Genomic DNA, 24,695 nt, shown 5'->3' on the forward strand with positions numbered 1-24,695 from the left:
ACAAGCCTACTTTTGTTTCAGCCCTGGAGCTTCCCTAGTTTCTGCAAAAGGAAGAATTTCCACAGCAAAAGTAATAAAATTTTATGTCACCCAGAATACACACTTTGGGGAAACAGTAGCGGGTTATACTTTAAATGATGATACTGTTCATTTCAATAGCTTCCTAGGGGCTGTAAGTTATCCTACGAGTCACAGCTACAGACTTGATGTAATCTTTGAAGCATGTAATTCAATGGGTGAAAAATACATGTGCTTCGAACCTATTCTGAGTTCTCAGATGTGCATCTTTTTGCAAAATCAAATGGAGAATTTTATTCTGATCCTTCAGAATTTCTAACTAGTAGGATATGAATCAGATAATCCACACAAAATTTTTATACTGAATTGGGTATCTCTTACTGACAAATACCAAACTCTTACCACAGTATCGCTCATTACCTAATTTCATTTTGGAGAACTGTAATATGTATTACTTACAGCTTTCTATAGTAATTAAAAAAAATTGACCCACTGTCTTACCAGTCAGCTGCAGAATTTCAGGCCATTTTCCCCCCACCTATCGAAACTCAGAAGACAGATCACTTTGTAATTTTGAGGCCAGTAGTTGAAAGCTGTAGCATTTTTATGCACAGACATTTGACAAGCGAAGGTATCACTTTGACATACACTTTAATACGCCATGATGTGTAATATTTTATTTGGTAAAATGTTTTATCCTTGACTAAGTGGTTTTCATCATGTTAGAGCCTTTTGCATTTTAAAAATTCTAAAACTCTGCTTGTTCACATTTTTTTTTGTTTGTTTGTTTCTAAATAAACCTGCTTAGTGTTTTTGAAATTTTTGATTTCCTAGAGGGAGGTCAGTTTAGTTTCTCCTTATGGGAGGTTTTGCATTTCTAAAAATTAGTTTCATTACTTTCCAACAATTTTTCTGAAAGCTTTTAGGATTTCCTAATAATGAGCTTTATTTTGATCTTTGGATTTTGTCTGGTAGCTGCTCTGTCCTTCGCAGGAGGACTGCCTTTCAGGTGTCTGCTCACACGTTTACCGCCTCCCCTGACCCACGTGGCTTTCTGCTTGGCTTTTCATTCTGTCAGCTGCCCGATGTGAAGTTGTCCCCTTCTAGGGAAAAATGGCATTTCTGTAAGTCTTCAACATGGACTTTTTTGAAGGCATAAAAACTGCCATTTTGTAGCGCTGCTAACGAATTCTGATGTCTAATAGATCCAGATGAATTATAAACCCCTCACTGGTTATTGTAATGTGATAACCTGCAAAGAGATTTCAATCGGGGAAGATCAGGCCAGCTTTTCAAGCCAGAAATGTTAGCATTTGAGTATGAATCATCAGATAACTGCCCCGGAGTAAAAGTTAGAAAGAAAACAATGTTACTTTGCATAAGCAGTTTATCTCCCTCTGGTTAGGCCAGTTAAAACTCAGAACTCAGAGGCTGATCTGGACTTTGAGTTCTGTCAGCATTTGACAATGGCACACCAGCAGGGGAGAATTTATCCAGGTTGCACTGAAAACTCTTCTCTTTAATTTAGTCTCATTACACACGTGCTCTCGTTCCCATTTGTTTTTGCTTTAGTGGAAGTCTGTCTGGTACTTCTGATTCTCTGTAGAACGAGTGCTTCCACCTGTTTATTCTCATTATCTAGTTTGTCTCCTTTTTTATTTTTAAAAAAATTTTTTTATTTTTTAATATTTATTTTTTAATTTTAATTTTATTTTTTTTAACGTTTATTTATTTTTGAGACAGAGAGAGAGAGAGAGAGAGCATGAACAGGGGAGGGTCACAGAAAGAGGGAGACACAGAATCTGAAACAGGCTCCAGGCTCTGAGCTTGTCAGCACAGAGCCCAACGCGGGGCTCGAACCCACGGACCGCGAGATCATGACCTGAGCCGAAGTCGGAGCTTAACCGACTGAGCCACCCAGGCGCCCCATAATGTTTATTTTTGAAAGAGAGAGCAAGTGTGGGAAGAGCAGAGAGAGAGGGAGACACAGAAGGCGAAGCAGACTCCAGGCTCTGAGCTGTCAGCACAGAGCCCGACGCGGGGCTCGAACCCACATGAGATCATGACCAGAGCCGAAGTTGAACGCTTAACCGACTGAGCCACCCTATCCTTTTCTTATCTTTTCAACAGGGAGATTGATGTGGAAATGTTGGGGTTCAGAGCCGACGGTCAAGAAAGAATTCTTGAGATGTCTTGCTTGCAAATGGGTGGTTTTATTAAAGTACGGGGACAGGACCCATGGGCAGAAAGAGCTGCACTGGGGTTGTGATGGATGACTGATTATATACTTTTAGGTTGGGCGGGGGTGGGGGTGGGGTAGGGGTTAGAGGTAGGGGGAACAACGTAAGTCTCTAAGGAATTTGGAAGCAAGGTCTCCAGGACCTTGAGGGGGCTAGCTGCCGTTAAGAAATATTTATTACTTTCCAGAAAAACCTTAGTCATGAGACCCTTCAGATGTGTATCAGTGGGCCATAGGCTTGGAGGATGATTGCTAACATTTTTTTTGAGGGGGGGGCGGTGGAGATAAAGGAAGTTTCCAGAGGAACTTTTATATATTAAAGTAGACTTACAGGATCCTGGAGGTTGGGAGAATGTTAAGCTAAGATTGCCTTTTGCCCTTGGCAAAGTGTTGTCACCATTGAGGTATTTGAGCTCCTCAAGGAAGGCCACTCTTTGTCAATGGGCTGTAAAGCTGTAAGGAAATTTATTTTTTTTCCTTTTGCCTTTGTTTCCTACATCAGAGATCAACCAGGTCTGTTCCTTGTCTGCAATTTAGTAAGATATTTGCTAGTTCCTGTTTCTGTCAAATAAGTCTTGTCTATAAGAACAATCCTGTATTCATGAAAAGAATTCATTTTAATTGTCAGTGGAGAGAATATACATTAATGAGTTCATTTCTGATAACCTGGCTGGTAAAAATGGAATTTAATCTTTATGCAGTTCTTCTTTGCGTAGAAAGCACTCATGTCCCATGCTAGTTTTAGGGATTATGTTATCTTAAAAAGAAAGCTAGTTTATTTCTTGGGACTTGACACATTTGTAGATGGGGAAGAGGCTCAGGTCTCATGGTATCGACGATAGTTTTTGGGTACAGAAGCTAAACGGTTTTGTGTGATCAGCTTCCAGCCTGTCGTTTCTTCACTTGTCAGAGTTCCAGTTGAGACTGTAGATTTTCTATGCGTTTCCTTCTCTGGCCGTAGATTCGCTCTGGAGGCATCTACCTGCTAAAGAAAATGAGCAGTATCTTGTGTTCCAAATCGATGCACCGAGACCAGAAAGTAACAGGCAAGGATTATGTGTACGCATATGGCTGCCTCGTTACACGTGTGTGCGCGCTCGGATCTGCCAGGCGGGTGTTCAGGATCGTGGTGAAAAGTAGTAGAACGGAATCTGAAAGTCCGAGTCTTGGTAGTTTAAACATCTGCTTTCTTTGTTCTGTTTTCTTCTATTTATGTTTTTTACGTCCTTTCCCCTTCCCCTTAAAGGCTTTTGTGTGTGTGTGTGAAAATTGTATTTGACACCCAGTTTGAGGAATTAGGAATTAAGAATTAGGAAAAGACAGTTTTGGGTAATTTAGACCCTTGAATACTGAGCGCTTTGTCAGATTTGCTGTGAAGTGCGTAGTGAGGAAGACTAGTTAAAACGACGTAGTTAGCGTGAAGGCATAAGTTGTAAAGTACCGAACTGGATCGGAGGGAGAGCGGGAGGCAGGGTGTTTCCCTGGGAAGCAGTACAGGCTGATAACCCAAGGATGAAGAGCAGAGCCAATCGACTTAGGGTGGTAAGTACGGAGGGAGGAAACCGGGAGGGCGTTGATTTTGTGTCACGGACAGCATGCACAGCGCCACGCACACAAGAAGCCTCCAGGACGAGTGTGGGTCGTGGGAGAGTGCTCCGTGGGGCTCCTGGGTTAGAGGCGCTTCCGCCTGGGGGCCGAGAACTTGACCGGAGCTCCGTGTCTCCCCCCACAGGCTAGTGGTACGAATGTTGTTTGATTTCCCAAGGCTGTCTTTCAGAGTTCCTTCACCCGTTTGGATTGGGCAGTTGTTCGGTTTGGTGCAGTTTTGCCCACCTGCCGAGGCCTAAGCATTCTGCCAATTAGCATGTGGACCGTGTCGCAGGTTTGGTCTTGAAGAACCTTCAGCTCGTGAAGGAATCACATGCTGGAAGCAGTTGGAGAAGAGCATGGCTGCTCATCTTTGAAAGCCAGAGAGCGGGGAGGACAGTGAGTGCCCCGAGTGGCACCGGGAAGAGGGCAGTGTGGCCTTAAGTAATCAGGGACAGCTTCTGAGAGGGGAGGGGGCAGGAGTTGGCTCCATTGCCATGTAGGCGTTGGTGTTTCAGCAGCGGACTTGTCTTCTGAAACCTCCCTGAGCATGTTAGTCCCCTTTTGTGGGGGTTGGTTTTTCTTTTGCAGTGTTTTAGTTCATCTGCCTCCAGGAGGCCACCTCACCTTACCAGAAGGCTGGTTTCAACAGACTTCAGAGCTGTTGCCTATCAAGAGGCCCACGTTTTGCCCCTGGAAGCAGCCTTTAGGGCTGTTGACACCCACGACTGCTGTTCCCCCTCCTCCCTGGGCGTGCTCCCGCCCCCCACCCACCTTGCGTGGGCGAGGTCATGAGACTTGGTCTGACTGATGCGGTGGAGGGCTCACTTGCAGGAGGGAGTTTCCAAAGTGCTGGGACATCCTTTGGCACAGGTGTTCTTTTTCCCTGGCTCCGGGACTAGCAGGGTTCAGGGTTGGCCGTACCGTCATCTCAGGTCCCCCAGAGTAGTTGTGCCGTGATCATGCCGAGCGTCCCGGCCAGTCTGGATGGCCATGGGGCAGGAGCAGGACCTAAAGCTTGTGTTAGGCTACTGTGATTTGGGGGTTGTTTGTTTCTGCAGCGTAATCCATCCTTTTTTTGACTCAATAACCTTTCTTCCCGAATTTCGAACCTTGGCCTCCTTCTTGGTTGTTCTCAGCTTTCTTTCTGCTTTGAGAGCTTCATGGTTCTTGCTGTTCTTTATACAGTTTGACGTTGTCCTCCAACTTTCCATGATGACCTTCTACTTGCAATGACATTTGACCTGGTAAAACTTGAGACCTATCAAACACAAAGGCAGAAGTTTTCCGTTTTCCTTCAACGGTCCCTCTGGCACATTGTGCTGTCTCGGAATGGCTGTGCTTAGCATTCTGTCTTCTGGGTATGAGGAGGACCGTCTTGTCCAGTCCGCAGGTACATAGGGAGAGTACGTGGATTCTGTTGAAAAGAGCCAATGACTTTGTGTTTAGTCCAACATAATTCATTTGCTGGAGAGAATCAAGCCAGTATTGTTCAGTAGAACTTCCGCAGTGATAGAAATGTCCTATGTATGCACAGTAGCCACTAGCTACTAGCTACCTGTGGCTTTTGAGCTCTTGAAATGTGGCTAGTGTGGCTGATTTTTTTTTTTTTTTCTTGAGAGAGCATGCACGTGCATGTACAGGTAGGGGAGGGGGAGAGGGAGAGAGTAAGCAGGCTCCACACTCAGCGTGGAGCCTGACACAGCGTGCTGTCCCCTGACCATGAGATCATGACCTGAGCCGAAATCAAGAGGTGGACCCTTAACCCACTGAGCCACCCAGGTGCCCCTGGCGTGGCTGAATTTAAATTAAAATATAAATAGTCACATTTGACTGGTGGCTGCCATATTGGACCCTAGAACAGCACCGAGAAGATGTAATGTTGGGTGAAAAATGCAGAATACAGAAGAAGCCTATATTATTATTTAACATGTTAAAATCATAAAACATTTTAAGTTCTTTACAGAGGGAGAAAACACTGATGATAACCACATGAAAATACTAACAGTGAGTTATATTTTGATGGAGAAATTGTGGGTGGGTGTCCCTCTCTTTTCATGTTTCGTAAGAACTTTAACAAACTTTTGTCACGAAAGTAGCTTTCGAAAGTGTGATCCACTTGAGCAGAAAAGCAGAAGTTTTGGAGAGTAAAAAGAGTGAGTCTTTTGGTTGAACAGATTTCCCTCCAAAAGATCTGCACTTCCCACTGCCCCGGAAGCGTGAGTCAGAACTGTTGGCTGGTGCTCTTTATGATCAGTTGTGCTGGAATGCAAGCGAATCGAGAACATTCCACACGTGGTAGGTATGTACCATATCAGAGATGATGCTTTAAACATTTTTTTAAAAAAATATTTATTTAGTTTTGAGAGCGAGCAAGCATGAGTGTGAGTGGGAGAGGGGCAGAGAGAGAGAGAGAGAGAGGGAGACACAGAATCTGAAGCAGGCTCCAGACTCTGAGCTGTCACCACCACAGAGCCCGATGTGGGGCTCGAACCTACAAACCTTGAGGTCCTGACCTAAGCTGAAGTCGGACGCTAAACTCACTGAGCCACCCAGACGCCCCAGAGATGGTGCTTTTGAAATAATTTTTATGTGTTTTCGGCAAATCTAAAACTATATGCACTTTATTCCAAAAAAAGAAGGGAAACGCTTTATTTTTTATTTACTTTATTAAAAAGATGTTTTTTAATGTTTATTATTTATTTTTGAGAGAGAGAGAGAGAGACAGAGCCAGAGCGTAAGCAGGGGAGGGGCAGAGGGAGGGAGACACAGAATCTGAAGCAGGCTCCAGGCTCTGAGCTGTCCGCACAGAACCCCATGTGGGGCTCGAACTAACCAACTGAGAGCGTGACCTGAGCGGAAGTTGGATGCTTAACCAACTGAGCCACCCAGTTGCCCCAGAAACAGTTTAATAATTAAATTCAACTGGTCACTTGTCTGCTCTGCTTGAGCTCTACAGAAACTAAACCATAGACTGTCTGTTTCTTAGAGCTTGTAGGAAACACTGCTCCTGTGCCCCGGAGGACTCGCGGGGCACACTAATGGGGCTGTAATTTGAATTACTTCTAGGAATGTGTGTGGTATCATAAAAAGAGTACAGAAAGAAAGACAGAATTGTATTTCATGGAGCATTGTTACGTAAGGGGAGAGATTTTGGCAAAAAATCTTCAAAATGACCCTTCGTCCCACCACAAAAAAACCCTCGTTATTGAATTACTCATTTGAAATTTGTGGCCTTCCCATGTCTTAATTATTGAAGGAGTATTTATGTAATCACTTAAGTAGTAGGTCCATTTTCCTTTTTTCTTAGTGGACAGATCATTTGGGACTAATTGTATGACTGAAAACCTATAGACTTAGATAGTCAAAGAATTAAATGCTTTTATTTTTAAAATTCAGTTTGTTACTCTGGTCCCAGATCTAATCATAAACATCACAGGCCCCAGGGCCCTGAAGACCCGTGGTGGCATAGGGACTCCTGGAGGTGTCACCAGAGGGAACGGGACTTGAAAGAGGTTCCCCGCCCCCAAGTCCAGCACGTTGACTTCTGGGCCCAGAGTAATGTTAGGCCCGGAGGCTTTGATCGATCCCCAAGCCTGCCCAGAGTTGCCCCAGTCTTTGGGGGAAGATTTTCATTCACCACCAGGGCCATTTTTAATACCTCAGACTCTAAAAGGGCTAGAAATTTTACATTGGGCAGCAGAGCTCCTGTGGGTCGGTCCTTTTGGGGGCTGGTGGGCCTTCTCTGCGGAGACTGCTCTGCGGTGTGTGCCTCAAAACACGTAGAAAGCTGGACCGCAAAGGAGCCGTTGTATTTCTGGGGTCATCCTCTGCACTCTGCCACTCTGAGTTCTTTGAATTTGTAGCAGAGAACTAAGCTACTGGTTAACAAGAGGGAAGGCTTCGAAGTGACTAGAAGCTAGTTTCTTGTAAGTGACGGAGATTTCATAGTTTATTGTTTTTTAAATTTTTAAAAAATGTTTATTTATTTTTGAGAGAGAGTGAGAGAGAGTGCGAGTGGGGAAGGAGCAGACAGAGAGGGAGACACAGAATCCGAAACAGGCTCCAGGCTCTGAGCTCTCGGCACAGAGCCCGACGCAGGCCTCGAACTCACGGACCGCGAGATCATGACCTGAGCCTAAGTCGGACGCTTAACGGACTGAGCCACCCAGGCGCCCCTCATGCTTTATTGCTTTAAGGATAGTAAGGAAATCGAGTATTTTTTGTCTTAAAAGTGAAATAAATTTTCCACAAATACTATTCTTCATGGAATCCGATTAGTGAAGGCGCCTGTAGGTGTGACTGTAACAACTCGAGGGGGTTGGTTGGTACATACCTGCCGTTTGTATGACACCGTAGGACATGCAAAGGCCACAAAATACACAGATGTCGGTCTCGTTTGCTCACTGAGCAGCGTCGTGAGGGACTGAGCTGCTGGGAGGGCAGGTGTGTATTACGGTTTTACAGGTGAGGAAACAGACCCCAGGAAGTTACAGGCACAAAACCGGCTAGTAAGTAGCGGAGGTGAGAGTGACTACAGAAAGCTCCGAGTGGTGGCTGCTGGGCTGTGCGCTCCCCACCTTTCCGTGCTGCCTTCAAGAACGGAACAAGAGGGGCGCCCCGGGGGCTGCTGGTCAAGTGTCCTACTCTCTGTTCTGGTTCAGGTCATGATCCCAGCTGTGCCTGCTTGGGGATTCATTCTCTCTCTGTCTCTCCCTCCCTTCCCCTCTCCTCCTGCCCCTCTCCCCCACCACTCGTACTCTCTTTCTAAAAAATAAAAATTAAAAAAAAAATTTAAAGCCATAAGTGGTAGAAACTTCATTTAATTGTAGCTATATGTATATTTTGAGTCCTTGGTGGAAACCATTTAAAATTTGATGTAAAAAAGAAAAAAGATATTCTAAAATAAGTGTATTATTGTGAGACCTTATAAATTACCACCAAATGCAGCCCAGTCTTTAGGATGACTTGGGTCAGTCTTGCTTGGGAGACAGACACTCGAGATGGTCCAAGGGTCTTTTCTTCTCTGTGAACCTCTGGAGAATCAAATGTTGAAAAATGAAGCAAAACAAAAACCTTTTGAGTATAAACAGTGATACTTTTTCTTCAAAACTCTTTTGGAGATTTTGGTTATATTGAATGGAATTTAACTTCATACTGGCTAAATTTCACATTTGGAAGGAGTATAAAGTTGAATAGACAGTTTGAAATTGGGGTGTTTGCCAGCTGTGTTCTTGAACTTGCCAGGTGGACGTTCACGGGTTTTGCCTCCGCTTGTCAGGCCCCTCCCATCGTTTTGACCATGTGATAGATCCTACCCAAAATGAGTTTTAATTTAACAAAAATCATGAGCCAGCGTACCTAGGAGTCTCCTTTCCGTTCAGAACTGGAAATAGACTCTCTTTTGGTCCAGCCTTCACCCCTCTACTGAAGGCTTGCTGCTTAGGGAGAGGAAGCTTAGTTCTGGCCCAATCTTCTGTACCTGGCAGTTTGAGGCTCACAAGAAGGAGCACGGACACTCTTTGGCTCCAAGGACATTCAGACCTGCTCTTATGGTGCAGGAAGAGCCATCGTGTACCGTTTCCGTCTCCGATCCCTCACTACCAGGATTCACTCAGAGGTGTTGCACACACAACTGCCAGGGCGTCTGGGGGCACCACACTTACGAGCCTGGGCTCTTTCTCTGTGGTTCTCTGCGGTCGGAACCATCAGGAATAAAAAAAAGATCATCACCGCTAGTGAGTCTAGGGATCTGGCCCATTATTTAAAAATTATATGGGGTGCCTGGGTGGCTCTGTCGGTTAAGCATCCAACGCTTGCTTGATTTCAGCCCGGGTCACGATCTCACGATTCTTGGGATCAAGCCCAGTGTTGGTGTTGGACTCTGTGCTGACAGTGCGGAGGCTTTTGGGATTCTCTCTCTCCCTCTCTCCCCCCTCCCCCACTCGTGCTCGCTCGCTCTCTCTCAAAATCAATAAATGTTAAAAATAAATAAAAGCCATATAGAATCAGCTATTGAACAAGTTCGAGGAAGAGTTCTGTTAGAGGTGAGAATGCAAGGGAAGGTTTTAACCAGTTTGGTGAGATCTTGGGAGGTCAGCGTGCTTTGCTTCATTTTGCATGTGTATACTTATTTTTTTTCTCACCCACTTCTTGAATCCTTGAACTTGGCTAAGGAAGGGTGAAATCTCTTAATGACAACAAACCTCTATGGTTGGTTTGAAACCATGTTCTTTTAAAGTGCGCATAATAGGGGTGCCTGGGTGGCTCAGTGGGTTAAATGTCCGACTTCTGCTCAGGTCGTGCTCACGGTTTGTGAGTTTGAACCTGGCTTCGGGCTCTGTGCTGACAGCTCAGAGCCTGGGGCCTGCTTCAGATTCTGTGTGTGTGTGTGTGTGTGTGTGTGTGTGTGTGTGTGTGTGTATGTGTGTGTCTCTCTCTCTCTCTCTCTCTCTCTCTCTGCCCCTCCCGGGGTCACGCTCTGTCTCTCTCTGAAAAATATTAAAAAAAATTTTTAAGGGTACATAACAACAACTAAAACAGCATTTCTCTCTGTCTTCACAGAGAACAAAGTCTGTCATGGCATGACTATTTAAGGCCTTAGTGCATTTAAATAATGAAAAAAAGCCTTACACTAAGTTGTTTTGTGTGAAACTAGTATTTTAAAGGTTCTGTTGCGAAGACAAGTGCGTCGATGTCATGAACGGCCTTCTTTGCACATCCCTACTCCCTGGGTCTGACATACATTCTAGCTTTTGGTTTCCTGCGTTTTGTTCAGCATTTTTGCATCTGTGTTCATGCGGTGTATTAGTCCGTGGTTTTCCTTTCCTATAATGTGTTGGGTTTGGGGTCAGGATAATGCTGGCCTCATCATGTGATTTGGGAAGTGTTCTCCTTAATTTTCTGGAAGAGTGTGGATAGACACGGCATCACGTTTTCCTTAAATATCTGGCGAGATTCACCTTTGAAGTCTTCTGGGCTGGGAGAGTCTTTTGTGGGAATGTTTTAAACTACAAATTCTGTCACTTTTCTAGATATGGGGCTACTTATTCTTTCTTTTTGAGTGAACTTTGGTGATTTGTGTTTTCAAGGAACTTGGCCAATTCATCTTTGTATAATTTATTGGTGTAAAGTTTTTCTGACATCCCCTTGTTATCCTTTTTAATCTATGGAACCTGTAGTGATCTCACCTCCTTCCTGATGGTGGTAATTTATGTCTTTTCTATTCAACAGTCTGGCTGGAGGCTTGTAAAGGACTTTGTCTAAAAGAATCAGCATTTGGTTTCATGGTGTTTCGTTTTCTGTTTCACTGGTTTCTGCTCTAATATTGCCTTTTTCTGCTCAGTTTGGTTTCATTTGCTTTCCTTTTCTAGTTTTTTTTTAATGTTTTTATTTATTTTTGAGAGAGAGAGAGCACGCGTGTGCGCACATGCCCACACATACTCGCAAGGCGGGGGGGGGGGGGGGCGGGGAGTGGCAGAGAGAAGGCTCTGCTTCAGAGAATCTGAAGCAGGTTCCAGGCTCTGAGCTGTCAGCACCGAGCCCGACACGGGGCTTGAACTCATGAACTGTGAGATCATGACCTGAGCTGAAGTTGCACACTAAACTGACTGAGCCACCCAGGCGCCCCATTCTTTTCCATTTTCTTAAGGTGAAAACTGGGGTCCTTGATTTGAGAGCTTTCCTACTACATGCTCTTGGTGTTATTAGTTTCCCCCTAAACTGCTCTAGCGGCATCCTAGAAATAGCACGTCTTGGGTTTTCATTTTCCTTTGGTTCAGAATACTTTCTAGTTTCTCCTTTAATTTCTTCTTTGCTCTGGTATGTAGAGTTATGTAATACGTTTCTGTTATTTATAATTTGGTTCCATGTGGTCAGAGAATACGTTTTCTGTGATTTCTTAGTCCTTTTAAAGTTTGTTGCAACCTTCTCTATGGCCCAGAATATAGTCTCATATCGAATTCGATGATAATACTGCCGAGTCTTTTATATCCTTACTGATTTTCTATTTACTCCTTTCAATGATTGAGAGAAAGGTTTTGAAATCAAGTATAATTGTGGATTTGTTTATTTTTCCTTGAAATTCTGTGAGTTTTTATTCACACGTTTTGAAATTTTTTTTTTAATGTTTATTCACTTTTTGAGAGACAGAGACAGAGTGCAAGTGGGAGAGGGGCAGAGAGAGAGGGAGACACAGGATCCGAAGCAGGCTCCAGGCTCCCAGCTGTCAGCGCAGAGCCCGATGTGGAGCTCAAACCCACCAACTTGGGCTCATGATCTGAGCCGGAAGTCGGACACTTAACCGACCAAGCCACCCACATGCTCCTATTCACGCATTTTGGAAACTCTACTACTAGATATATAATAAATAGGACTGGTATATCCTTTTGATAAATTGACCCCTTTATCATTGTGAAATGACCTTTTTCTCTGTTAATACTCTTTGCTCTGAAATCTGTCCCATTATTGTAGACCCTCAACCTTGCTTTATGCTGGTGTTGGCATGATGTATCTTCTTCCATCCTTTTAACCTATTTGTGTCTTTATTTTTGATGTGGATATTTGTGTAAGCAGAGCATATATTTGGGTCTTGCAGTTTTAGAGTCCAATCTGACCATCTCTGCCTATTGTTGTTGTTGTTATTATTATTATTATTATTATTATTATTAAATGTTTGTTTATTTTGAGAGAGGGCACATGTGATCGCAGGGGAGATTCAGGGAGAGAGGGAGAGAGAATCCCAAGCAAGCTGTGCGCTGTTAGCACAGAGCCCATCACGGGGGCTCCACCTTAGGAACCGTGAGATCCTGAGCTGAGCCGAAATCAAGACTCAGACACTCAGCTGACTGAGCCACCCACACAGCCACCTCTGCCTTTTAATTGGTTGGTTAGACTGTTTACATGGATTATTATGAGCTCCTGTCTTATCCCAGTCTCTCCCAAGTGGCATTCTACCATTTCACGGAGTGTGACAGGAGCGCGTAGTGTGACAGGAGCGCGTAGTGTGACAGGAGCGTGGGTAATCGTATCACATTTTCTCCGCTCCTCTTCCTGCTGTGTGGCCCTGGGTTTTGCTTATACATATGTTGTAAACCTCGCAACAGATAGTTACTATTTTTGTTTCAATCATTGAATTCTCTTTTAAAGATGCTGAAGTAATAAGAATGTTTCTGGTGCCCTTTGTTCCTTTGAGTGGATCCACGTTTTGTTTTAGTGTCATTTTCCTTCTGCCCCAAGGACTGTCTTTATCATTTCTGATGTCTCTGCTGCTTTTGCATGTCTGGAGAAGTCTTTGTTTCCCCTTTGTTTTGGAAGATTTTTTGAGGAGTACAGAATTCTAAGTTGCTGGCTTTTCCTTTCAGTCTTTTCAAGTCTTTTTTGCCCCCTTGTCTTCTCATTTGCCTGTTTCCAACAAGAAACCTGGTGTCCTCATTCTCTTTGCTCTGTTCCACCTCATGTCTCTTCTCTGTCTGGTGTGAAGCATTCTTCCTCTGTCACTTGTTTGAAGGGGTTTGTTGCCACGTGCCTCGGTGTCATTTTCTTCATGTTTCTTGTGCTGGGAGTTCATTGAACTTGGATCTCTGTGTTTAGCTGTCATCCGTTTTGGAAGAACGTTGGCCATTATTTCTTCGGATATCTTTGTTGCCTTCTGTTTCTTCTCCAATTACACGTATGTTAGATTTCTTAAAATTGTCACGGAGCTCGCTGAGGCTGTGTTAATTTGTTCCTTTCTCTCTGTTTCATTTCGTATGGTTTCTTTTGTAGTTGAAGACTCTGTAATTGGGGCGCCTGGGTGGTTCAGCTGGTTGAGCATCCGACTCTTGATTTTTGGCTCAGGTCTCATGGTTCATGGGATCGAGCCCCACTGATAGTGCAGAGGCCGCTTGGGATTCTCTCTCTCTTTCCCTCTGCCCCCCCCCCCCAATAAATAAATAAACATTAAAAAAAAACCCTCTGTTATTTTTCCTTCTGAAATGGCTAATCTGTTATTAACCCCATCCTGTGTACTTTTCACCTCAGATACTGTCATTTTCATCTGTAGATGTTTGACTTGATATCTTCTGTTCTCTACTCATCCCCATATGGCGTTTTTCATAACTGCTTCAAGGGCCTTTTCTGCTGATTCTAACTTTTGTGTCAATTCTGAGTCGGTTTCAATTAATCTATCTCTTCATGTCTACTTCCTCTGTGTCTGTTTCTTTGCATGTCTGCTGATATTTTATTAGATGCCAGCCGTGGTAAATATTACTTTTTTTTTTAACTTTTTAAAAATGTTTATATTATTTTTGAGAGAGAGAGAGCAGGGGAGGGGCAGAGAGAGGGAGGGAGGGAGGGAAGCAGAGTATTGGAAGCAGACTCTGTGCTGTTAGCGCGGAGCCCGATACGGGGCTTGAACCATGAAGCCTGGGATCGTGACCTGAGCCGAAGGCAGACAGACGCTTAACCGACTGAGCCACCCAGGCGCCCGTAAATTTTACTTTCTTAGGTGCTGCATATTTTTGTGTTCCTATAAATTTCTTAACATTTGTTCTGGGGCTGAAGTGAAATTAGTTGGCAATGGTATGGTCCTTTGAGGTCTTGCTTTTAGGATGTGTTAGGCAGGTGCCATTCTGTCTAGAGTCAGTTCCTTCCCCCTCTCTAAGTCAGGAGCTTTCTGAGTGGCCAGTGTCCCTGAATTAGGAGGTTTTCCCGTCTGGCTGGTGGGAAGCAGGCACCATCCCTCCCCTTGCTGAGCGTCAGGTCCTGTTTGGGATGATCCCTTCCTGTGCTTGGGCAGCTCCTCCCATGCACGCCGGGTGCTGGACTCTCGAGGGTCTCCCTCTAGCAGTCTCTGGTGCCGTGTCCTGTGAGCCCAAGCTGCCTTCCATTCTTTCATCTGCTTCCTTCCGCTGTTGCTAAAAGTCCTCCCTCTGTCTTGGTTGATCTTCATTGAATGAGTACCGGCTTGTCACCTTGCTTCGAGTGATGTCCCCAGAATTCCCTGTCGTGCTTAATTGCTGATCTGTCTGGCATCCTGAGTGCCAAACATATCAAAGAACTTATGAAAAATGTTTTGAGAGTCAGCTGGAAAATTTCAGCAGGTAAAAATTATAGAAAAAGTTTGCTTTAGTTTATCTAGTTTCCATAAATCAGAAAAGACAGTTTTGTAAAGAAAATTTTAGAAAGCAGAATATACGTTAATGACAAATTAATAACTTAGTCCTGTGGTAGATTTAAACATTTTTCTTTATATTTTAAATTTTTTTTAATGTTTTATTTATTTTTGAAAGAAGGCAGGGAGGGAGTGGCAGAGAGAGAGGGAGACACGGAATCCAAAGCAGGCTCCAGCCTCTGAACTGTCAGCACAGAGCCTGACACGGGGCTCGAACCCATGAACTGTGAGATCATGACCTGAGCTGAAGTTGGACGCTTAACCGACTGAGCCACTCAGGCGCCCCTCTTTATATTTAGTGATTGTAAAACTCACTGTGTAGTTTTTCATGAAATGCAAGAAACAGGGACTTAAATCTTTGGGAAGTCTTTTTGACTTGATGCTTTTACTAACCTCAAACATAATTTTTAAAAGTCACTTTTGGTAACCCTCATATTGTCTGCTAAAATTCACGCAAACGCTGAGCCAAGGAGATTTACCTGCCGTTGTGTTGGTTTTTATTTTCTGGCGAAATAAGTTCATCAGAACTCTAACATAGGAATGTTATGATTTGATAAGGCCACTGTTCGAATAGTTTGACATATGCACAGTAGGTTAACTTAGGGGAAAAGACTGTTAAGAGCATGGCATCTGTCGCACAAGTAAGCAAACCATCAGCCAAGGTGTGGTAGCGACACCAAATACAACGCTACAGCCTGGCGCGGCTCTGAGCCGGATCCACGGTTTACCTTAACTTCTGCGAAATAAGTAAGTGGTGAGCAGCTGTGCAAAGCTTTTAGCCACACGAAGCGATTGATTGTCTTTGTGAAACCTTCAATAAAAAGGACTCATTTTTGACCAGCGTCTGAACGAAATGACAATTCAGTTGCTTGTTTCTGTACACTTAAAAATGAACTAGTGATTTGTTACCACACACAGCCTTCCAGCGTTACAGATGAGCAAAGTTTTACTAGCCCGGTCTCTTCAGATAGCAGGATACAAGTCGTTGGGATTGAGCGTAAGCACAACAGCATAAAGTTCTGAGTTTTCCTTTCTTTTGAATGATATTAAGCTTCTAAGGGTTTGAAATGTCACTTGGCTTCAGATGTCAAAGATTACCGCAAAAAGAAATCGGTGTTCTAAGACACCAAATTTCAATAAACAGTTTTTTTGGATTTTTTGCTCCAAAAGGTCAGTAACTTAGTTTGTATCTGTATATAACGCGTGCCTTTCTTTTCTCTCTCGTTTCGTAGGTTCTGCCGGAGACTTCCATCTGGCCTCAATGTGAAAGTAAAGTAAACCACGTCTGTGTGTGTGTTGCTCCCAGGATGCTGATTCATTGGTCATGTCTGAAGAGGGAAATTCTGGTCTAGATGGCTGACAGCCCGCGAAAATAGATGCTTATCCTAGATGTCCGGCGTCTCTCCTTTTTACTGGAGTGAAAATCCCCTCCAGATACCAACAGAACGTCACCTGCAGAAAATGCCTCGCATTTTAAGGATGTCAGCAACCTAAATTCATGCGCCCAGTGTGCACAGTTGTCGTGGACGGTTTACCATCTGAGAGCTCCTCAGCCTCTTCTCCAGGCCCCGTACCTGTGTCTGAGATGTCTCTGCTCCATGCTCTGGGCCCAGTGCAGACCTGGCTGGGACAGGAGCTGGAGAAATGTGGCATCGACGCCATGATTTATACCCGGTATGTCCTCAGCCTCCTGCTGCACGACAGCTATGACTACGACCTACAGGAACAGGTACTTCCGTGTCTTACGTGTTTTGTGAACATGCGTGGTTGTGTCTGCAGGTTTGTGTGTTCTCTTCAGGGAGCGCTTTTACGCTCTGGAGCAGGCTGGCGGCCTGCCGCGGTCCGCAGACGTTGAACCTGCCAGGGGGCATCGACGCGCTGGGTCACAGCACACTGTTTAGCACAGCGCTTTTCTCCGCACTTGGCCTTTCTCCCCGTCGATCACACTCTGGCTCAGGCCCCCCCGGCTCTCGTCAGGGCCCGGTGAGGGCTCGACGGCCCCCTGCCTGTGAGCCGCACTGCGCCGGGTGCTGGTGTCCGCCATCAGGAACGTCACACGTCGGGACGAGACCTTTTCATCGTTGTGTCTGTTACACTTAACGTTCTGAAGCTTAACGTTTCATTTTCATGTTAAACTGCTTGTTCAGCAAAGCGTGTGACATGAAGCACGTGACTTTGCGGTACGTCGTTGTAGATCCCCCCGGGAAGTCGGCCCTCACGCAGTTCATTTGACTTCAGTGCTGAGTTGAAAGTGAAAAGTAAGCAGATCCGGGTTCTCCAAAGAGTAAGTCCGACTTCAGGGTCCCCCTCCCAGAGGAGGTACTGAGAGTGAGGCCTACCGAGAGGGCGACACGGTCGTCACCGGGGACCACACGGGCTCTGGGTGACCTCCACGTACCACGTTCGCGTGACCCGGAGTGTTTGGTGGGCAGTTTCTGTTGCTGGTTTTTAAACCCACCGTCACTAACACTGAAAGCAGGGGTAAAGTTTCATTGACGGAAGAAGCTGGCTTTGCCTTCCAGACCACGGAGAAGCCTCCAGGTCCTGTCTATAAGTACAGAATTTTGCCAGCGTGTTTTACCATTGGTCCCTCATCACTTGTTACAGACGTGTTTTCTTCCAGCTGGACACAGCTGTTTTCCCTGCTGCCAGGTTGCTTGCTGCCCTGGCTGGTGGCAATGAGGTTGGCGTTTTCAGGGATTTGACTTAGAACCTAATAATCAGAAAATGTGTCATTTTGGGAGTCAGTGTTTTGTATAATTTCCTTACTAGGGCTCTATTTTCCATCCTCTTTCCAGTAAATGTAAAGAATATATTTTTAGAGGCGCGCCTAGGTGGCTCAGTCGGTTAAGTGTCCGACTTTGGCTCAGGTCATGATCTCACAGTCTGTGAGTTCGAGCCCCGCATCGGGCTCTGTGCTGAGAGCTCGGAGCCTGGAGCCTGCTTCAGATTCTGTGTCTCCCTCTCTCTCTGCCCCTCCCCTGCTCATGCTCTGTCTCTCTCTGGCTCAAAAATAAATAAAACATTAAAAAAAAAATTAAAATATTTTTAGAGGCAAATAAAATGTTAAATCTACAAACATGGAAGAATTATTATTATTATTTTTTAAGTTTGTTTATTTTGAGAGAGAGAGAACACAAGTGGGGGAGGAACAGAGAGAAAGGGAGAGAGAGAATCCCAAGTAGGCTCCACACTGTTAGTGCAGAGCCCAGCATGGGGCTCGAACTCACAAACTGTGAGGTCGTGAGGTGAAATCGAGTCAGCAGCTTAACCGACTGAGCCACCCAGGTGCCCCTGGAAGAATTTTTATTTCCGGAAATGAGGACGATATTTCTCTTAACTCAAAAATCATGTACTCTTAGGGTTGTGTGCTAACAGTATCCGCCTAGAATATTTTGTCAACGTTAGTAAGTTTATTAGCACGAAGTATTTATGTCCAGCGTGCTGTAGCACAGGGATTAAGCTTATAGTTGAACACTTCTCTGAGGAGATGTGTTTGTGATTCCTCTGGTTCCTTTCTTAGTAGGGCTTGGGGGGCCAGGGCAGGGCACCTATCTGTGCCCAACTGTTGGATCCACCTTCCAGAGTTCTGCTTCATCTGTAGGGAGCGGGAGGATGAGGGCTGGTGAAAACAGAACCTGTGTGTTACAAGGAGAATCCAAGGGAAATCGGGGCTTTTAAAATACCCCTCCCCTCGGCCCAGTGCCAAGTGCCATGCTGATGGGGAAGGTCAAGTTGCAAATGATACTACTTGTTTTTAACAGGTGACCTAGGAGATCGGGTAGACCTGATGTTACTTTTCATGACTCAAGGGGAGGTCGCGCTCACGGTACCCCTGAAAGGGAGTCCAAGTGCGGAGCCGAGGGCAGTCTCCCTGGTAGGGGAGTGGGGGGAGGGGGGGCCTTGCCCACCTTCTGTGATTCAGATGCCAGCTCGCAGCCCTGCTCCCTGGCCAGGTGTAGTCCCTGATGTCTGGGTCAGACGTGTGGTGGCCCAGCTCCTCATTTGGGGGGCCAAACGACTCCACCTTTGGGTGTTTGTTTCCTCCCATCTTACCCTCAGTTCGTGAATACGTCTAACCTTGACTCGAAGACGGCCAGTTTTAAGGCCGTTGCTGCAGCTTCTAGCCTTATCTGCCATGTCTAATCCCTCAGTTTTCCTAATCTTGGTTAAAACACACCCACGAAGAGCTCTTGAGTTCTCAGGAAGGTTTTGCACGTGACTTTGGCCTCAGCTGCACAGGATGATTGGGTGGGAAGTGAGGCTGATCAGACCGAGGTCTTGATTGAGCCGGAAGGACGAGCAGTTCAGCGCCAGCCTGTGATTTGAGCAGGATCCTAATGCAGCGGCCCCAGCGAGCAGCACCTCCCGACCCGCGGGTGCCCTGGGGGCGCCACAGTCACCTCGTTTCTACACGTTCTTCTTTCTCTTTGCTCTTCGTGTCTTTCTTCTTTTGGTCGTGGCCGCCAGACTCTGGAAGATGCCCGCTCACGCCATCCGGAGCTCACCGGTGTTGTCTCCAGATGGAAATGTACACCACTGTCCTGACCCGGGCTCGGGCCCAGCCGCCACCGCCCGCGGGTCCTTCTCGCTCCTGATGAGACCGCGCCGTCTGCTTCCAAACGTGATGTTTTCACTGGCGATCTCTTCGTTCTGGTTATTAGAATGTATTCTTTTTCCCGGTAGATTAGAAGGTCCTGGAGGGCAGAAATCAGATACTCATTTTTGAAAAATGTTTGCTTTCTTGTGAAATAATTTCGAACATGGGAATAATGAGAACATGACGGGGAACTCTCATGTACTCTTAGCCACCCGTTGATCATATTTTCCTGCTTTTGCTTTATTTCTCTCCCCTCCTTTTGGTACTCTCTTACCCTAAATAAATCAGCGTGTGTTTCTTGAGATGGGGCTTTCTCCTCGCCACGTGGATACAGTTAGAAGACTCAGGGAGGGTAACATGGGCACATCATGATATCCTGCCGGTTTTCCCCTTGTATCAGCTGTCCAGTGATGCCCTTCATCGTAACTTGCCCCCACCCAGGATCCAGGTTGAGACTGCGCCTACGTTCCCGGTGGCACCTCTTTACTCCTCTAATCAGGAATAGTTCATAGCTTTCCTTTGTGTCTCCCCACATTCACATTTTTGAAGCTAACAGGAGAGTTGCTTAGCAGAATATCCTTTAACTCTGGGTTTGCCTGATGCTTGCTTCTGTGTAGAGTTCGCTTACGTGTTTATGGCAGTGACCTCCCGTAAGCCACCAAGTTGCCTTCTTCGTCATGCGTCATGGCAGATGCACACGACGTCCGTCTGTTGCATCGTGGCAGTACTGGCTCTGGTCTGGGGACGTCTGCCAGGTTTCTCCCGTGGGAAGCTGGACGCTCTTTTCTGTGTAATCATCAGGCGACCCGTTTGGAGAGACTGGCAGTTTTCTCACCCCTAGATGATTCCACCTGAATCACCTGTTAACTTTGATGGTTGCAAAGTGGTGATTTTTCTAACTCCTTTATCCCGCTGCATTTTGTAGCGGCCATTCTCCCGTAATGCCTTTACCTTCTCAAATCAGTAGCCCGGTCACGTAGAGAACACCACAGCGTGCCAAGGGCGGTGCCGGACATTTCTCATGTAGGCCTGCCTTATTTGGCCTCTGTACCACATCGTGGAGGGAAGTAGTATTTTCTCTGTCTCCACTGGTGTAGCAGTGCACATTCAGAGAGGTTAGGTGATCTGCCTGAGGCCACACAGCAGTGAGTTGGGATTTAAACTCCTGTCTGTCAGATCCAGCATGTGCCTACTTTTATATTAGAGAGTTTTGCTGTTTTTGTTTTCATACATAACAAATAGTTATTGAATGAACAATGTAAGAACACTCTATTGCAAAGGCAGGCTTTAGAAACTATGTGGAATGGATTTATTGTCTTTTAATGCACTTGTGGTTTGTAGAAGTGGGGGGAAGGCCATTGTTAGTTCACAGTTGAAGTTTGAGTGGAGTCCCTCTAGGGTGAAAGCGAGTGCCATGGCAGCGTGTGCTGCGGGGAAGCTTGGGGCATCACGTCTCTAACTCTTAAAATAGACTGGAGTTAAATTATTAAAAAGTATTTTACAGTCTTACGATTGGCTCAGAGGGAAGCTGTAGTGAAGCCATAATTCAAAGGTGGGACTTTACTTTTCCTGCCTCGGGCTTGTGCTGGGCTGATGGTCAACACCAGGTTCCCTGTAATCTGTCATGAGTAGGAGGAGTCGTCTGAGGAAGATAGGACAGCTTTTCGCTATGTCATTCGTAGAACCCCACATTCTTAATCTTCCCTCATCATTAAATGAAAACCATCATCCGAGAATTTATTACAGCGTTTTTTCTGGTCTTTATATTTTAATGTTCTCAGTATTGTGAAAGCTCTATCAGCAGCCCGTGATGATGACAGAGAGCCCAGCTTGGCCTGGCTTCAAAGGAAGCATTGCTCACAATGAGCACACATACCCTGCGTACGGCCACGCGTCAGAGCACTCAGGCCCAGGGCTCCTGGCCCCAGGGGTGGAGGTGCTTAGAGACAGTGGCTAAGTTACTTGCCCAGGGTCACACAGCTAGTCAACTTGGGATCCTTTGTTAATGTCCAGAGGCTGGGGCTGGCCTCAGTGGCAGCTGGATACAGGGCCTTCCGTGGAATCGGTGCCCCACCATGAAGCTTGCCTTCTCTATTGCTTTCCTTTTCAAGCTTCACCGTCCCCTCCCCGCTGCAAGCCCAGATCCACCTTCATTTAAAAATTTTTGTTTACATTTATTTCTGAGAGACAGAGACAGAGCACAAGTTGGGGAAGGTCAGAGAGAGGGAGACACAGAATCTGAAGCAGGCTCCAGGCCCTGAGCCATCAGCACAGAGCCTGACACGGGGCTCGAACCCACAGAGTGAGATCATGACCTGAGCCGAAGTCGGACGCTCAACTGACAGAGCCCCCCGGGCGCCCCTCCCACCCTCATTTGTAAGAGTCCAGCAGGAAGAGCAGGGTTTCGTCCTGGTAGGCCAACTTGGTCACGGCCCCATCCTCGACCCCAGCTCCTAGGATGAGGGACTTTGCTGGCTGGGCTACAAGCACCTGGAAGCATAGGGACTAAGAATTGGAGAGGAGGTGCCCCGGAGGAAGTCTGGAGTGATTAGGCAGCCGAGCCACCAAAAAGAAGCCCTCTCAGAGTACCTGCATGCAAAGTACACTTTCATCTATTTTTTTTTTTTAAGTTGATTTATTTATTTTGAGAGCGAGAGAATGAGAGAGTGACAAGCAGGGGAGGAGGAGAGAGGGAGGGAGAGAGGATCCCAAGTGGGCCTCACTCCAGCAGCGCAGAACCTGATGTGGGGCCCGATCTCACGGACCGTGAGATCATGACGTGAGCTGAAATCAAGAGTCGGATGTTCGCCCGACCGAGCCCCCCAGGCGCCCAGTAGCACGTTCTTCTAAAATGCTGCCCAAGTTTGGGGAAGTGTCCCTGGCTGTACTACACTCTGAGATTTGTGTTTGAAACAAACCGCTTGCTGTGTTATCCACTCTTCGTGATTTGTTCTCTTTGTTTCTTTCTTTGAGGAGTTTTATCTTTGTCCACCTCCTCCAAGATTGTCCTTTCGTGCTCATCCCTCAGTCTGTGTGATTGCTTTAGGTGTTCTTACAATGTTAGGTCTTTTTAGGTTCCACATGGGGTTCTTACAATGTTAGGTCTTTTTAGGTTCCACATGGGGGGCATCCATCGATTCTGCACAAAAATACAAGAGGGTTTTTCCTTAAGCTTTTTTTTTTTTTTTTTTCCCCTTGGGGCATAAAGTACATCCCGACCAGGGTAGTGATGGGCGAATATTCATAGATATGAATATCATATCTATGTAATGACACTCAGGTAGATAAATAGAACATTACCATCAACACAAGTCCCCGTGTGCCCTGCCCAGCCTCAACCTGCGTCGCGTGTCCAGAGGAGAACCCAGTAGTGTGGCCTGTTTCCCACCCCTTCCTCCTGGCACTTTGCCTCTCTGTCCTGCCCTGAGAGGCCACCCCTGGCTCTCCTGGTCTCTCTGTCTCTCGCAGGCCTGCCATCTTCCTCCACGTCTTGCCCTGGGCCTAGAAGGGGCCTGTTTCCTGAAGGAGAAAGCAGGCTCAGATGCCAGTGCTCCCGTGCTTGCCGTAGGCTGCCCTTGCCTGGCACAGCTGTCTCCCCCCGCCCCCCGGTCTTCTCAAGGCCTGGATGCTTCAACAGGTCCATATGCTTCAGCACAGGTTTGTATGCTGGCTTGGTTGCATACTTTACCTGGCTTTTCTGGTTAGTCTGGGCAGGAGACCTTATTAAATAGTCTATAATATAGACTATTATTAAATAGTAACTGGTCTGCTGCCAGTCCCTTTTTTTTTTTTAATGTTTATTTATTTGGGGGGGGGGAGAGTATGAGTGGGGGAGGAGCAGAGAGAGAATCCCAAGCAGGCTCCACGCTGTCAGCACAGAGCCCAGTGTGGGGCTGGATCTCACGAACTGTGAGATCGTGACCTGAGCCGACATCAAGAGTCAGACGCTTCACTGACTGAGCCACCAGGTGCCCCACTTTTTTTTTTTTTTAAAGACTTCTTTAGAGCAGTTGTAGGTTCACAGTAAAATTGAGAGGAAGGCACAGACGTTTCCTGTACATGCCCATCTCACACGTGCAGAGCTACCCCACCGTCCCCCTCTCCCACCCGAGAGGTACGTTCGGTACTGAGCCTGCATTGTGTAACCACCCGAATTCCATAGCTTGTGTTAGGATTCGCTCTCTGTGTTGGACACTGCCTGGGTTTGGACAGGTGCATGGGGACTGACCTGTATCCGTCACCACAGTGTCCTACAGGGGACTTTCACTACCCCAGACGTCCTCTGTGCTCCACCTGCTCATCCCCCTCTCTCCCAGGCCCCGACATCCATGGGTCTCCTCGTGGCCTCCATAGTTTTGCCTTTTCCAGAATGTCATCTGGTTGGAATCGCACAACGTGTGGACTTTTCAGATTGGCTTCTTTCACTTAGTGATGAGCATTTGAGCTCCCCTAGGTCCTTTTGTAGTCTGATAGCTCATTTCTTTTTAATGTTGAATGGTATTCCATCATCTGGGTAAACCACAGTTTTGTCTGTCTGTTTAGGTACTGAAAGCCCTCATTCCTGGTATAGGATGTGTCAGAATTTCCTCCTTTTAAAAAAATTTTTTTAATGCTTATTTATTTTTGAGAAAGGGAGCGTGAACAGGGGAGGGGCAGAGAGAGGGAGACACAGAATCTGAAGCAGGCTCCAGGCTCTGAGCTGTCAGCCCAGAGCCTGACGCGGGGCTGGAACCCATGAACCATGAGATCATGACCCGAGCCGAAGTCAGACACTCAAATGACTGAGCCACCCAGGTGCCCCAGAATTTCCTCCTTTTTTTAAGGCTGAGTAATATTCCATTGTATGAAAATGCCACATTTTGCTTTTCCATCCCACAGCGGGCACTTGAGTTTCTTCCATGTTTTAGCTATTATTGTGAATACCACTGCTGTGAACAAGAAACAATCTCTCTTTGAGACACTGCTCTCAATTTTGGGGGGGAGGTGTATGACCAAGAAGTGGAATTGCTGGGTAAATACGGTAATTCTGTTAATTCTGTTTCAAATGTTTTGAGGAACTCCCAGCAGCTGTACCATTTTACATTCCTCCAACACTGTCC

The 24,695-nt window shown here is 46.0% G+C and overlaps 1 protein-coding gene across 17 annotated transcripts in view; it reads left to right on the forward strand.

Annotated features, from left to right (window-relative positions):
- The window catches only part of KIAA0232 (KIAA0232 ortholog), an 84,069-nt gene that overhangs the window by 17,477 nt on the left and 41,897 nt on the right, over nucleotides 1-24,695 (forward strand). For 7 of the 17 annotated variants that reach the window (XR_006217101.1, XR_006217102.1, XM_042984990.1 and 4 more), the window contains exons 1-2: nucleotides 5,880-6,146; nucleotides 16,229-16,725. Coding sequence is in view for 8 of the 17 variants with exons in the window: in XM_042984990.1 (XP_042840924.1) it covers nucleotides 16,495-16,725 (231 nt within the window). In the remaining 9 variants the exon portion in view is untranslated. Of the gene's footprint in view, nucleotides 1-5,878; nucleotides 6,147-16,228; nucleotides 16,726-17,143; nucleotides 17,281-22,353; nucleotides 22,661-22,698; nucleotides 23,254-24,695 lie in introns of those variants that run through there. The other 10 variants (XM_042985000.1, XM_042985004.1, XM_042985002.1 and 7 more) reach the window with 8 other exon arrangements.

Source organism: Panthera tigris, chromosome B1 (assembly GCF_018350195.1).
Source record: "Panthera tigris isolate Pti1 chromosome B1, P.tigris_Pti1_mat1.1, whole genome shotgun sequence".
NCBI classification, from domain to species: Eukaryota; Metazoa; Chordata; class Mammalia; order Carnivora; family Felidae; genus Panthera; species Panthera tigris.